Here is a 16029-nt window from a genome sequence, read left to right as displayed (position 1 = left end):
AATATGGCTATCGCCCTGTTTACAATCTACTAGACTCAGTTGGTAGCACTCTCACCTGCAATTTTTAAAGTTCCAAGTTCGAGGGCCACTCCAGAGCTTGAGCACAAAAGACAAGGCTGACTGACATACAGTACTGAGGGAGTGCTGTACTATTGGAGGTGCTTGCTTTCAGATGAGATGTTAAACTAAGGCCCCATCTGCCTGGTTGGGTGGATGTAAAAGGTGCCATGGTACTAGTTTGAAGAAGAGCAGGGGAGTTATCCCTGGTGTCCTGGCCAATATGTATCCCTCAATCAACAGCACAAAAAACAGATTATCTGGTCATTATCACATTGCTGTTTGTGGGAATTTGCAGTGTGAAAATTGGTTGTTGTGTTTCCTACATTACAACAGTGACTACACTTCAAAACTACTTCATTGACATTGTGAATGGTCATGAAAGGCGCTATATAAATGCAAGTCTAATTTTCTTTCTTTCTATTGGACCTCCCCAGCCTCCACTAACTCTCTCATAATAATTGTCAGTGCTTCATGAATTTCTTTGTAAGTGGCTCTCAATATTCTGGGATAAATACCATTTAACCCTAACCTTGGGGATTTATTTGTTTTAAGCCCTTTCATCTTGTCAAGGACTTACGTCATATTTATATCGAAGTCATGAAATTTGCTTTGTTGTTCCTTTTTTTGAGGAAAGCATGTTGTTCATGTCTTTCCTTTTAAATACTGTGAGGAAGAAATCACTCAGAATATTGTCATGCTAGGCCCCACCTGCCAAGAATAAGGCACATTAATTTTGTCATGAACATTGAATTTAAACTGTTACTGGAGTGAAGAAGACTAGTTAAACAGATCAGCCGTGGCTGAAAAATACATTTGCATATTAACAGACGGTGTTTGGAAGGATAAAGCAGCCATTCCCTGACATTCAACCCACAATGGACTTTTGATCACCAGATGTTGAAGGTGGGGGAGCTCGCATTCCAGGTTGACTGCTAAGATGGCCGAATACACAAATGGACACAAATGGTCAACCAGCTAGTCACATGACAAACCTGCTAGGCAACTTGAGTTTTTTGAATTTGTACAAACAGTTTGGGCAGAAAGCTGTTTCCTCCTGGACTGAGAAGATCTCTCCCCTGTCTGCTCCCATCTCTTTCTCACAGGCCTCTGAATCCACTGAAGACACATGAACCTTAAGAGAGAAAAGTCTCCTAAAGCGAACAAGGTTTAAGAAGAATACTGGGCCCCAACAAAAAGCAATATCTACAATCAAGGACTCTACAGTGAGCTTGAAGAACCATTGCAAAAACTCTTCAGATATTGCCTCAAACCCTTCCACTTAATTTTTCCTCTGCTCTTTTCTGTCTCTATTTGCATGTGTGTATCATGTAGGCATGCTAGCATGGGGTGCGGCTTGTATCAGATGGTGTTGACCGAATTAGAGTTTAAGTTTAATAAATTTTAACTTTTCTTCTGTAAACCTAAGAAAGCTTGGTTGTGCTGGTTTCTTTCCTTATAATTGGAAAGCAGTGAACAAGGATTCACCATGGGGGAGCTAAAAAAACAGTTTGTTTAAAATTAAACCCTGTTACAGTAAGACCAGGTGAAGGCTGAAAGGGAATTCTAGACCTCTTTCTCACCTGGTTGTAACAGAAATTTGGGTGCTAGCATCCGGAATTGACCCACAGACAAATGAGAGAAATTGGAAGTGGGAAGCCAAATTGTTCCTAATCAATAACAACAAGATTTCAATACAAGTTTTCTTGTGGTTGTGTGTGATTGAATACTAACATATCTGCAACTGAAGATAGTAGCTCTCCAAGCCAGGGTGAAGTAACGGGATAAGTTAAAAGCACTGTCTATGGAGGAGTGGAGGAAAATGGCTGAGCAGTGTGGGATCACTGTATGTGTCAAGGCTAGGAAGTCTGAACTCCTAAGACTAGGGGCCGACTATTTTTCCCTTGGATCTGAAGAAGCAGAAACAGGGTTAGAAGCAGACCCAGACAGGGTACTGCTAGCAAAGATACAATTCTTTAGAAAATAGGCGACATGTTTAGATAGAGGATCTGGATCGGCGCAGGCTTGGAGGGCCGAAGGGCCTGTTCCTGTGCTGTAATTTTCTTTGTTCTTTGTTCTTTAATTGGAACAAAGGAAACTTGAATTAGAAGACAGGGAAAGAGAAAGAGAGAGACAGGAGAGGGAGAAAGAGAAGGCCTTCCAGAAGGAATGTGAAGAAAAACAAAGACAGGAGAAAGAACGAGACAGAGAGAGAGAGAAAGAATATTCCAGAGAGAATGCAAAGAAAGAGAGCTTAGGTGGTTTGTGTTAACCAGGGGGTGACAGAGTAACCCCAGTGAAAGCATGGCCAATACGGAGGGACGCAATTCAGGGCTGGGTACAAAATTGTTAAAACTAGCTTAATTAATTCCAAAATTCAATGAGGAAGGTGTAGAAGTTTTTGGCTCCTTTGCGAAACTGGCAAGGCAGCTAAAATGGCCAGCTGAGACCTGACCTCTTTTACTACAAAGCAAGCTAACTGGAAAAGCCCATGAGATTTATTCCCTGTTGCCAGATGAGAGTTCATCAAATTATGAACTGACAAAAAGTGCTATCCTCGGGACCTATGAATTAGTACCCAAAGCATATCGCCAAAAGTTTAGAACCATCAAGAAGCAAGCTAATCAAACTTATCTGGAGTTTGAAAGAAGTAAACAGCTGGCTTTTGACCAGTGGCTGAGGGCTCTTAAAGTACAGCTCAGCTATGAGAATCTTAAAGAAGTAATTCTGTTAGTGGAATTTAAACACTCTCTCCCAATCTCTATAAAGACCCATGTAGAGGAGCAGCGGGTTCAGAGAGCCCAGCAAGCGGCCGTTCTAGCTGATGAGTTTGCTTTAATTTATAAGTCAGTTTCCCAGGAGAGAACCTTTCCTAATCACCCACACAAATCCGAAATGGACAAAGGGTGGGAAGGTGATAGGATCTCAGGCAGTCCTGGGAGAGAAAGGAAAGCAGGAGACACAGGGGGCCCTCCTCCAGCCAAAAAGTAAGGTGCTGTGAGCAAGAGTGAGACCCGGGCACCTGTGTGCTTCCATTGTGATAAAGCTGACTGCTGGAAACTAAAGGTGAAACAGGTAGGGTTAATCAGGGCACACCAGCTCAGTGAAGACGGGGATCTGATGCAAAGCACAGCAGAACAAGCTGTGGCTTTAACTGCAGTAAGAGTGCAACCCAGGAAGCTTACTACGGTCAGTGCAGGAAAAGTTAATAGGATTCTTGAAGGTTATCAGGGTTTTATATCTGAAGGGAAAGTAACCCCATGCCCCTTGAGTGGGGCAAGCAAGCCCATAGTGATTCTCAGGGACACAGGGGCCACTAGATCCCTTTTACTGGGAAAAGGCCTGACCTTTCTCCCAGAAAGTGCAGTGAACACCGGAATGGTGGTGAATGGTATTGGAGGGCAATGTATGCCTGTACCTGTCTGAACTAGTTTCGGCACCGGTGACCGTAGGGATTGTCCCTAGTATGCCTGTCGACAGGGTTGACCTGCTACTAGGTAATGATCTGGTGGGGGTGATGGTGGTAGCCCCGCAAGTAGTGAAAGAAATACCACAGGAGGTCAGAGACACAGGGCAGTGGCAGGGGACGGACCCCTGCAGTTTCCCTGAATGTGTAGTGGATTAGGCCATGATCAAACCAGCTCCCCCAGCGGAGACTGCATTAGCACTGCAGACAGATGACCATGAGGTCTGCCTGTCTGAGACTTTCTTTGGAAAGTTAGGAGATCCAGGGAATGAATGAAATGGATTTTCCCTCGCTGAGGCTCAGCGAGCGACGCAGTATTGCGAGAGTTACAACAGGCTGCCCAGTCTGAAATTGAAGCAGAGGGAGTCCCTGATTGCTACTTTAAAGAATGAGCTACTGATGAGGAAATGGAATTCTCCTCACAGACCTGAGAGCAAGAAGTGGGCAGTAGTTCACCCGTTAGTGGTGCCGCAGAGGTACCGAAGAGAAATATTAAGAAGGATCCACAAGACTGCAATGGCTGTACATGCCGGTATACAAAAGACCAAGGCCCACATAACACAACAGTTTGACTGGCCAAAACTCCACGAAGATGTTGCGGAGTACTGCAGGAGTTGCCACATGTGCCAGGTTGAAGGGAAACCCCAACCTAGAGTGAAACCTGCACCCCTAGGTCCTGTACCGGTGTTAGGAGGACCCTTCCTAAAGAAAGTCCGGGAGGAATCCCGGATGAAAACCCCTACTGTCCAGTTAGCTAACCCTGAAGATGTGAAAAATTAGACCCCACATCCTCCTACATAAACGTAGACACTAGAATCATCTCACCAGATTTGCTAACAGCATTTACAGGAACTTGCAGAGACAAAGAAAGACCTCTAGGGTGATGCCTCACCTGGTCAAAGTGCCATAGGGGAGTGCAGTACAAATACCTCCAGGCAGGAGTATCCTCTGGGACAAAGGGGAGATTAGCAAAGAATCCTCCCCCACAGTCAGAGCAAATGTGAACCACCCATCCCCTGAAGTCAAAAGCCTTTGCATGACTCAGCAAAGCACTGAAAGAGAGTTCAGGATAGACTCGCCCACTACTGACTCTTTTAAAAAAAATGACCTCAGCAGGAACAAAGACCCTAGGAAGCCATGGAAATGGACAAACAAAGAGATACTTCCCAAAACAAAAAGAACCACATGTTTATTGGGATACCAAAAATGGGGCAATTAAAGCAGCTCTGGCACCAAGAGAAGACAAGTTGTATTAAGTTTTAGGATTTATGAATGAATGGGGATGAATGAGAAAAATGCGTATTTTTGTTCTGTATCTTGTTTTTCTCTTGACCCTTTTAATGAAATGTGCGCTTCTCAAATCGCATTTCATTCTACTGGGTGTGGTGGTGTCATGCCAGGCCCCACCTGTCAAGAACAAGGCACATTAATTTTGTCATGAACATTGATTTTAAACTGTTACTGGAGTGAAGAAGACTAGTTAAACAGATCAGCCGTGGCTGGAAAAGACATTTGCATATTAACAGACGGTGTTTGGAAGGACAAAGCAGCCATTTCCTGACATTCAACCCACAATGGACTTTTGATCACCAGATGTTGAAGGTGGGGGGGCTCGCATTCCAGGTTGACTGCTAAGATGGCCGAATACACAAACGGACATGGTCAAACCAGCTAGTCACCTGACTAACCCGCTGGGCAACCCGAGTTTTTTGAATTTGTACAAACAGTTTGGGCAGAAAGCTGTTTCCTCCTGGATTGAGAAGATCTCTCTCCTGTCCACTCCCATCGCTTTCTCACAAGTCTCTGAATCACTGAAGACACATGAACCCCAAGAGATAAAAGTCTCCTACAGCGAACAAGGTTCAAGAAGAATACTGGGCTCTAACAAAAAGCAAGATCTACCTACAATCAAGGACTCGACAGTGAACTCGAAGAACCGTTACAACAACTCTTCAGATATTGCCTCAAACCTTTCCACTTAATTTTTCTTCTGTTCTTTTCTGTCTCTATTTGCATATGTGTATCGCGTATGCATGCTAGCATGGGGTGCAGCGTGTAACTGTAGGCGTTACCCAAATTAGAGTTTATGTTTAAGTTCAATAAATTTCAACTTTTCTTCTTTAAACCTAAGAAAGCCTATTGATGCTGGTTTCTTTGCCTTATAATTGGAAGGCGGTGAACAAGGATTCACCAAGGGGGAGCTAAAAACATGGTGTGTTTAAAATTAAACCCTGTTTCAGTAAGACCAGGTGAAGGCCGAAAGAGAACCCTAGACCGCTTTCTCACCTGGTCATAACAATATTCACAAATATTTCTTATTATTAGTTTTAAGTCTATTTTGGTCTTTTTATGCTCTCACCACTTCCCAGTCAGCCCTCTTGCTATTGTGGTATTAAAATCATGTTGAAATAATTTTTTGCTGTCATATTTTGTCTCTGCATCTATGCTTTTTTAAATCTTTCTTTGCCTCTCTGTTCACCCCTTGAATTTGTTTTTGCATGATCTTAATTTTATCCCAGAGAGCACTGTCTCTTTTCTATCTACAGGATTTGTTAAAGATCATGGGGGTGATTTTGATGTAGCATCTGGATTAGACATGAATCTGGGAGAGGTCTGTGTTTGAGCTGACCTGAGGCCTGAGCCATTTTGAAGATGAGGCCTCATTAGCCTGGTGGTGAGCTGCAGGAGCAAGTGAGTGCTCTGTTGCAGCTCAGTGATTCTGGTAGAGTGGAAAATTGGCCAGTGCTGCGCTGAGCTGGCCAGCAGGGTGGATGTAAAGTCGAGGGGAGGCAATCCCCCCTGCAAGGGTGTGACAGTTTCCATATCCTGTATCTTGTCTGGCTTATTTATTAACACCAGGTCAAAATGAGATTGCCTTTTATTGCTTCCCTGATGCACTGAGTGCTGAAGCAGTCCTACATTGCATTTATCAACTCTGACTCATAATCTCACATATATAAAACAGGTACCTAGCATTGGTACGTGCTAAATTAAAGGTGGAAGTGAATTTTAGGGCAACAGCAAGTGCTGTAAAAACTCTTGTAATATGCTGATCCTAAATTAAATTATTTCTTTTCTTTCTTGGCTACTAACAGCTGCTTTAACATCTACCGTAGTGCCTTCTGCTGTGGGGCTCCCATATTTGCCCTTTCCCCATTCTAAAGAGACTACAACAGGAATAATTCAGTATCAGTCTTTTTAGAGGAGAAAAAGCAGCAGACGGAGAACAAGCTGTCCGGGCAACACAGGACATGTTTGGCCCTTATAAAGGGTATAAGGCTTTTTCACTTGTACTTTTTCTGTTTTCTCCTAGTTCCGACATTCCATTTTTAGGGTGTAACATGGAGGGAAGGAACAGAGGCAAACATATAGTATGGTTTTGGATTAAAATTATGTTTTCACCAGAATTGATGTTCATCTAACTTTCACCAGAAATTTTCAGAGGGGTTAACTGCTGCTCTCAGGAATTCCTCCAGAAATATCCCCAAAAGGTAGGGGGGAAGCAGAAAACTGTCTCACTCCCCTGGCTGAAATTTGAGCCAAAGTTTAAAATGGGCAGAAACCTGAGAGGACATGGGTTTCACCCCATATTGTGCCCCTCTTGCAGGTGATCCGTTTGTTTTACACTCTCACTGCCCACAGATATTCAGGCCAAAAAATATTTACACGTTTCTGGGATTCCAATGGTGTGAATCACTTGCGTTTTGCTCTTCTCACTTAGAATAGCTGGTTTGAAATCTGGCTAGCAATTCAATAGTGGCCAGGTATGAGTATTATTATTTGTAAATCTCTAGCCCTTTATAAAAAAAAGAAATAAAATTTTATCCTCAATAGCGAGAATTGCACCTTAGATGGAGCAACAAAGTACAAAGGAAGATGGTTGTGGTTGTTGGAGATCAATAATCTCAGTCTCAGGACATCACTGCTGGAGTTTCTCAGGGCAGTGTCCAAGGTTCAACCATCTTCAGATGCTTCTTCAACGACTTTCTCTTCAGCATAAGAACAGAAGTGGGAATGTTGATGATTGCACAGTGTTCAGTACCATTCACAACTCCTCAGATAATGGAGCAGTCTAGCTTGCAGCAAGACCTAGAAAACCTAGGGCGGCACAGTGGCGCAGTGGTTAGCACCGCAGCCTCACAGCTCCAGTGACCCGGGTTCAATTCTGGGTACTGCCTGTGTGGAGTTTGCAAGTTCTCCCTGTGTCTGCGTGGGTTTTCGCCGGGTGCTCCGGTTTCCTCCCACCACCAAAAGACTTGCAGTTGATAGGTAAATTGGCCATTATAAATTGCCCCGAGTAGAGGTAGGTGGTAGGGGAATATAGGGACAGGTGGGGATGTTGTAGGAATATGGGATTAGTGTAGGATTAGTATAAATGGGTGGTTGATGGTCGGCACAGACTCGGTGGGCTGAAGGGCCTGTTTCAGTGCTGTATCTCTAAAATAATAAATAAATAAAAACAATCAGGCTGAGGCTGATAAGTGGCAAGTACCATTCGTGCCACACAAGTTCCTGGTAATGACTATCTCCAACAAGAGAGAATCTAACTACTTCCCCTTGACATTCAATGGCATTACCATCACTGAATCCCCACCATCAACATCCTGTGGTCACCATTCATCAGAAACTTAACTCAACCCAGTGGCTACAATAGCAAGTCAGAGGTTGGGAATTTTGCAGCAAGTAACTCACCTCCTGACTCCTGAAAGCCTGCCCACATTGTACAAGGCACAAGTCAGGGATGTAACGGAATATTCCCCACTTGCCTGGAAGGCTGCAGCTCCAACAAACACTTGAGAAGCTTGATGCCACCCAGGACAAAGCAGCCGCTTGATTGGCACCCCATCCACCACCTTCAACTTTCACTTCCTCCACCATCAGTGCACTGTGACAACATTGTGTACCATCTACACGATGCATTGCAGCAACTTGCCAAGGTTCCTTTGACAAACAAGCAACCTCTACTGCCTAGAAGGAGAAGGGCAGCAGGCACATTGGAACATCACCACCTGCAAGTCCCCTCCAAGTCACACATCGGCCTGACTTGGAAATACATTGCCGGTTCTTCATTGTTGCTGATTCAAAATCCTGGAGCTCCATCCCTAATAGCACTGTTGATGTATCTACACCACATGGACTGCAGCAGTTCAGGAAGGCAGCTCAAAGCCACCTTCTCAAGGGCAATTAGGGATGGAAAATAAATGCTGGACTTGCCAGTGACGCCCACACCCCATGAACAAATAAAAAAAAGTTACAATATTGTTACAGGTACCAACCAGAAGAATTCTTACACATTGTCTGTGGCTATTTTCACTTAATGAGAATCTAGATGAAATACCTCAAGAATATATCCCTTGTTATAACATGTTTTCAGTTCCCAATACAGAATCCTTACTAGACAGCTTAGGAGAGCAAATATGTGGAAGTACATACTGATGGAGGAAAACTGCTCAATGGATAACCTAATGTTATTTTTTCTTCTTGTTTCCACTGTACCCAGAACCCTTTGAAGACGCCTTGATGCATCAAACAGGTGGGCAGTTTTCAAACAAAACTTCGTCTCTTCCATGTGACAGTCCTCATTTATCTAAAGCAACCATAGGGACAGTGAAGGAATGTCTCAAGGGGGAACCATGGTATCACGGGGAAATGAACAGGAAGGACGCAGAACAGCTCCTGACAACTGACGGTGACTTCCTGGTTAGAAAAAGTACGACCAACCCTGGATCCTATGTATTAACAGGCATGCATAATGGGCAGGCTAAACATCTCCTCCTGGTAGACCCTGAAGGAATTGTAAGTAATCATACTGAAGACATATAATGTTAATATTGTTGTTTTCTCAAATTCTGGGATAAATAATTTCATCCAGTTATATAGAATGTTCTTCTGGGGGATCTGTGTTATATAACACACTGCAGAGATTTTGAAGGTTATTTATACAATGTTAACATAAATCCAAATTAAAAACAGTGGACTTGTGTTTATTGTTCAAGTGTGCAAAGTGACTGACTACGTGATGATAAAGAACAGAAGAAATAGGAGCAGGAGTAGGCCATTTGACCCTTCAAGCCTGCTCTGCCATTCAGTAAGGTTATGGATGATCTTCTACATCAACTACACCTTCCTGCATTATCCCTATATCCCTTGATTCCCTTTGTATTCAAAAATCTATTGATCTCTGTCATGACCATAATCAGCAATTGAGCATCCATAACTCGCTGGGGTAGAGATTTCCAAAGATTCACAACCATTTCAGTGTAAGAATTTCTCCTCATCTCAGTCCTGTTCTGGGACTGTGACTCTGTAGTTCTAGACTCTCCAGCCAAGGGAAACATCCTCCCAGCATCTAACCTGTCAAGCCCCCTAAGAATTTTATATGTTTTAGAAGATAAGCTCGCATTCTTCTAAATGCTAGGAATTATAGGCTCAGTCTACTCAATCTCTCCTTATCGGATAATCCCCTCATTCCAGGAATCAGTCCAATGAACCTTTGTTGCATTCCCTCGAAGGCAAATATATCCTTCCCTGGATAAGGAGACTAAAACTGTACATAATGGTCTACGTGTGGTCTCACCAAGGCCCTATATAATTGCACTAAGTCTTCTTTACTATTACATGCCAAGCCATTTGTAATAAAGGCTAACTTTTCATTTGCTTTCCTAATTGCTTGTTGTACCTGCATGTTTACTTTCTGTGATTTGTGTACGAAGACACACAGGTTCCCCTGAATGCCAACATTTCCCAATATCTCAGCTGTGGGGTGGCACAGTGGCGCAGTGGTTAGCACCGCAGCCTCACAGCTCCAGCGACCCGGGTTCTATTCCGGGTACTGCCTGTGTGGAGTTTGCAAGTTCTCCCTGTGTCTGCGTGGGTTTCCTCCGGGTGCTCCGGTTTCCTCCCACATGCCAAAGACTTGCTGGTTGATAGGTTAATTGGCCATTATAAAAATTGCCCCTAGTAGGGAAATATAGGAACAGGTGGGGATGTGGTAGGAATATGGGATTAGTGTAGGATTAAGTATAAATAGGTGGTTGATGGTCGGCACAGACTCGGTGGGCCGAAGGGCCTGTTTCAGTGCTGTATCTCTAAGCTAAACTAAACTAAACTATCTTACCATTTAAAAAAATTCTGCATTTTTTATTTTTCCTACCAAAGTGGATAACTTCATATTTGTCCACATTATCTCCCATCTGCCGCATTTTTGGCCACTCACTTAAACTGTTTACAACCCTTTGCAGCCTCTTTGTGTCCTCCTACCACTTACATTCTCACCTAACTTTGTATCAGCAACAAACTTGGATACTCAGACCCCTCATCTAAGTCATTAGTTCAGATTATAAACAGATTATTTATTATTATAAATTATCCTGTAGTACTCCACTAGTTACAGCCTGCCTGACCAAAAATGACCTGTTTAATATTACAATCCGCTTAACCAATCCTCAATCCTTGCTAATATATTATTAACCCCAATCCTATGAACCATCCAACTATGCAAGCATTATTATGTCAGTGAATGCCTGCTATCATAACAAGAACCAATCAGACAGGTTTTCTTGAGTTTAATAAAGAAAAGTTAACTTTGTGCCTAAACCGAACTAATAAAATAATAAATAACGTGCCAACTTTCACTCACACACACACACACACTAGAGGATTACACAAACACAAATAGGTTACAGAGTGGAGAAAGGTAGATTGGTTGAGTTAGAGTCCATAGAAAACGGGTATACAGTCTGTGGAGTTTGGTGGTTCGGCTGGCTTCTAGCTGAATTTGGTGGTCCTGCGGCTTTTAGTTTGAAGAGGTAGATGAGTGGTTTGGTGGGTCCCTTAGAGGAAGTGATGTGGATGATTTTCTCCAACAGGGTTTCTGATTGTAGCCGGAATATGTAAAGGTGGTCAGTCAGCAGGCAGGATTTGAAAGCTTGAAAGCTGAAAGCTGAATGGAGAGAGAGAGAGAGAGAGAGAGAGACGGACCCCCACTTAGGTCTGCACATGTCAGACTCAATTTGCTGCTCTCTCTGCTGCAGAAAGACACGAGCTTAAAACCACATATGGGACTTGCCACAGGACACAGTCACTCAGTCATTCAAGCATAGCGGTTAGCAGTATTTCTCTCTTGCTAAAAAGAAAAAGAACAAGCAGTTCCCTTAAACCTCCAGAGTCTTGGTTCTTGCTGGGATATGAGCAGACATTTTTTCTCCTTGCTCACACCATTGTAGTGTAGGATACAGCGTTGCAAATTAGGTGACCATCCTAAGCTGCCAGCAAAGTCATCCTTGTAGATCTTCTTAAATGTCTTTTAAAAAATATAAATTCAGATCTCCAGTCAGTGGATTAAAGAAAATTATCATTCAACAAATCACATTGGTGTAACACCCTATACACATGGCTGATGCCCTCCCTCCTCTCCATTCCTGTCTACCACCTGACCATGCAAGGACAATGGGTGTACAATGAAAGTCATGCTGCCATCTGAAACATTGTGGAACAGACCACAGGTGTGCTTAAGCAGAGGTTCCGATACCTGGACCGCTCAGGGGAAGCACCACAGTACTCTCTGGAGTGTGTATCAAAGTTTGTGCTGGCCTTCTGTGTCCTCCGTAGCAATGCTATCGTGAAGGCATCTGGAGGCCACCTCGGGAGGGAGGAGAAGACAAGGAGGAGACATCTGGGACACCTTCATTTCAGATGGGCTGTCCAGGAGTTCCTACTCAAATTCCAATTCCATTAGGAGATCATCACTTCACCACCATGGCTTTACTGTTTTCCAGCTTCCAATCCATCTAGACGCCCCATCACAGCATCCTCTGGTCAAGGTCCTACAATAAAAAACAACATAAACCTTTCCATAGCATCTTTATCCAAATGCTCATCCAATTAAACAAACATAATGAGCTATTCACCCCTGTGAATTCCCTTGGTGCCTGTTTTGCTGCTGTCTTTGTCTGGCCAAGTGCTCCTATGCAGTGTAACTCCTGTGGCTGCAATATGGCTGGTGGAAGGCTGCTGACTTTCAGTGAGGGAGACTGCAGATGGCCTTACAAGGACATCCTTGAACAATTCTGGGCCTAAAGGGCTCGGCTTCAGACTGCACCACCTTGGCATGGGCAGCAGGAGTCTGGACTGGCTGTCTGGGGGGTACCAGCAAGGGCATTGGTGAAGTGGCAGTGTTGAGAACACAACTGCTGTTATCCTGAGAGAGGAGGGTACTTTAGAGCTCAGAGAGCCACTACCACTCCCCCAAGGCAGCACCTCAGCAATCCTTGTAATCTATTGGAGGACAGATTGCTTTGACAGCCTGAATGCCCCTTTGAGCACTGGTATCTACAGCCATGATGGCAGCAGTCTGAGCCTGCATGGCAGCAAGCATGAATCTCATGACTTCCATCTGAGCCACTGCAGCACTGAGACATTGGGTGGCTTCCACCTGCAGTTGTCATGGAGTTGGCCACTACTTCCACAGTGGAAATGATATATTCCAAGTTCTGCACAATGTCCTATGGCACGTTTGCATGTTCCTTGACATTGACAAGAAGCTGTCTGGCAGGCCTATCAACATACTAAGCATCTCGGTGTGCATGCTCATCAGCATTCTCCAGTAGGCTGTCCCATTGAAGTACTCACCTGGGTCCTGCTTGGCAGCACTCATGTGCGACTTCGCCCTATGGTGAGCTGTGACGCTAGCTATCATTTCCTCCTGGCCTGTCTGCAGCCCACTTGTGCCCAATGACTTACCACGTGCAGAACCCTCCTCTTTACTACCCTCTAAAGCTCATGCAATACTGGTATCTGAACTGGTGGCTGCGAATGTCAGATCAAGTGACGATGCTTCTTCATCAGTGGTATGGTGTTGCTCTCCCCCTTCCTCCTGAAGCTGCTGTGGTTGGGCAGGCAGCAGTTCTTAAATGTCTGAAAGCAGAAATTCAAAAGGGTTGGGGTGAGGGAAGGGGGTTGGGGTGGAAAGCAAGAGATCCATGGTCACACAATCAGCAGCTTGCACTTCATGCCAGATAGGGTGAGGTGGGAGTTCAGAAGAGGTATATAGCAGGAACATACCGGCATCCTCAATTTTCTCGGTGATACCGAATTAATGAGCTTTGTCGCGGCAGAATGCCATCTCCTCCTTAGGGCTCAGGTGATGCAGGCATGCGTGGCCCCCTCCTGTTCTGCTCTGCAATCTTGTCCTGCAAGAGAGAGGGAAGAATGTCAGTTGTTGTGTTGCAATATGTTTGGATGATCCACCTGCCACAGCTGAATAGCTGGAGGTATGTGGAGACTTCAAAAGGTGGATGTGAGGCCTGCATCATTGTCAGGCATATGAGGGTGAGGTGAAGCATCTGAATGTTAGACCTAAGATCTGAATGTTAGGGACTGCTGATGGGGCTGTGATTGGGCTATGGTGCAGAGTTAACATTTCAGGTCAGTGACCTTTCATCAGAACAGAATCACCCATTTACAACCCTGCCAAAGTTGAAAGTTCTGGCGAATAGATGCATTTTAAGCCATTATCAGTGAACCTTAGCTACAGTTAACACATTCATAAAACATGCAAACAGAATGAGTGCTTTCCTTTTTCATTGTGACAGGATTTTTAACCTTCTTATCACTTCCATGTCTCATTCTGAAGTGAAAGAGGACCAAATATCTAGGCGCCAGACCTCTTTAACAATGCTGCTAATGCTGCTCAATTACTGACCAATTCGGCCCTTTCATTTTTAGGACCATGTTTCAAGCCACACCAGTATGAAAGAATAATTGCATCCTCTCTTTGATTGTAATAGTTCTTACACAAAATAAATTTGACAATCTCAACCCAGTTCCTTGTACATATGTGTTTATATTGCAGAACCCAATGTTTAGCTTCTCCCTCAAAAAGGTCAGAAAGTGGGGGGCAGTTGTTATGGTAAATTGAACTATCACATTGGAGTAAAAGGACATATTCTTCTGAGGTTGGAACTCAGACACATTGTTGGGACAGTGTAGCAGAGTGGTGCAGTGGCTAGCACTGCAGCCTCACAGCTCCAGTGACCCAGGTTTGGTTCTGGGTACTGCTTGTGCAGAGTTTGCAAGTTCTCCCTGTGACCGTGTGGGTTTCTGCCAGGTGCTCTGGTTTCCTCCCACATGCCAAAGACTTGTGGGTTGATAGGTAAATTGGCCATTGTAAAAATTGCCCCTAGTGTAGGTAGGTGGTAGAAAAATTGAGGAAAGGTGGGGATGGAAAATGGGATTAATGTAGGATAGTATAAAATGGATGGTTGATGGTCAGCACAGACTCAGTGGGCCAAAGGGCCTGTTTCAGTGCTGTATTACTCTATGACAAATTCTCTATCTCTATGAATGTTGTTCTACATTTGGCTGCACTATTCCTGCCCTGGAGGTACCTGATGCTAGCAATAAAAGAAGTGGAAGAATATTCTAATCCCTAAAATCTTTCATCTCTCAATGAACACAACATTTGCCATTACTGTAATTTTAGAACTGTATTTCTCTAACAAGCTTCATTATAGCTGCTGTAAATGCAAAAAAAAAGGTTACTGCAACTAAAATTTTGATTTGATTTGCATCTATCCATAATGTTTAAACAGAATCTTTTTAAAAATCTGAAAATATTCAAATTTAAAGAAAAGCACCTTAGTCCTGTGGGGGAAATGCAAATATGTCTGCATGTTATTTTCTGACACTAAACTTTTCATTTTCTTTATTTGTTTGACTCTAAAGGTTCGGACTAAAGATCATATATTTGAAAGCATTAGCCATCTTATCCGCCACCACCATGACAGCAATTTGCCTATAGTCTCAGCTGGCAGTGAATTGTGCCTGAAGCAATCAGCTGAGAGAAAGCAATGAATTCCAGACCTTAGTCTGGTGAATTTAATAATCTGGTGGAAATTCTTAATCCCCAGTCTGTTATTTAGTGGGAACAAGGGAGAAGAAATCTCTGGATCTTGAGATAACTGTCTGTTTATGTGAATTGATATTGTTTGACTCAGAAGAAGCAGGGGTTGTACTTGAATACTTAATGCAAAAGGTTGGGTTGAAAAAAAGGTGTTGTAAAGATGTTTTATGCTCTGTGTTTCAACTTGAATCAATATATTTCTAAGAGTTATTGAATCATTTACTATTGTATCGATGAAATGCTGATATCTAGCACACATGATGCAGAAATTATATTTTATGATTTTTTTCTTGTTGTCTTCACACGGAACATTTTACTAAAGAAGCACAATACTTAAAATGTTTAAAGGAAGATGTTTAACTGAAATGACTTTAATTGCAGCTATTTTAAGGAACTACAGTCTTTTAGAAAAAAAATCAAAATCTTCAAATAGCTATTTGGTGATAAACCTGAAATTGATGGTGTAGTTTATTTGTCTTTGAAGATTGTAAATGAAATCCTACTTACAATGTGTTTATGTGAACGTGTTTTATGACTGTGTTGTTTTTATCTGAAAAATTAAGAACACATGAGAACCATAATGACAGAGTGTCTGCCATTGATA

The 16029-nt window shown here is 43.2% G+C and overlaps 1 protein-coding gene across 1 annotated transcript in view; it reads left to right on the top strand.

Moving 5' to 3' along the window:
• LOC137368711 (SHC-transforming protein 3-like) overlaps positions 1-15811 on the top strand; it is a 253126-nt gene extending 237315 nt beyond the window's left edge. Inside the window, exons 11-12 of the mRNA XM_068028882.1 lie at positions 9024-9319; positions 15248-15811. Of these exons, the coding sequence (XP_067884983.1) occupies positions 9024-9319; positions 15248-15376 (425 nt within the window). The 3' untranslated portion in view covers positions 15377-15811. The remainder of the gene's footprint in view (positions 1-9023; positions 9320-15247) is intronic.
• The last annotated feature ends 218 nt before the right edge of the window (positions 15812-16029 follow it).

This window comes from Heterodontus francisci, chromosome 4 (assembly GCF_036365525.1).
Source record: "Heterodontus francisci isolate sHetFra1 chromosome 4, sHetFra1.hap1, whole genome shotgun sequence".
NCBI lineage: Eukaryota > Metazoa > Chordata > Chondrichthyes > Heterodontiformes > Heterodontidae > Heterodontus > Heterodontus francisci.
Note: the sequence above shows the minus strand (reverse complement) of the source record. Positions and strands in the feature narration are given on the sequence as shown.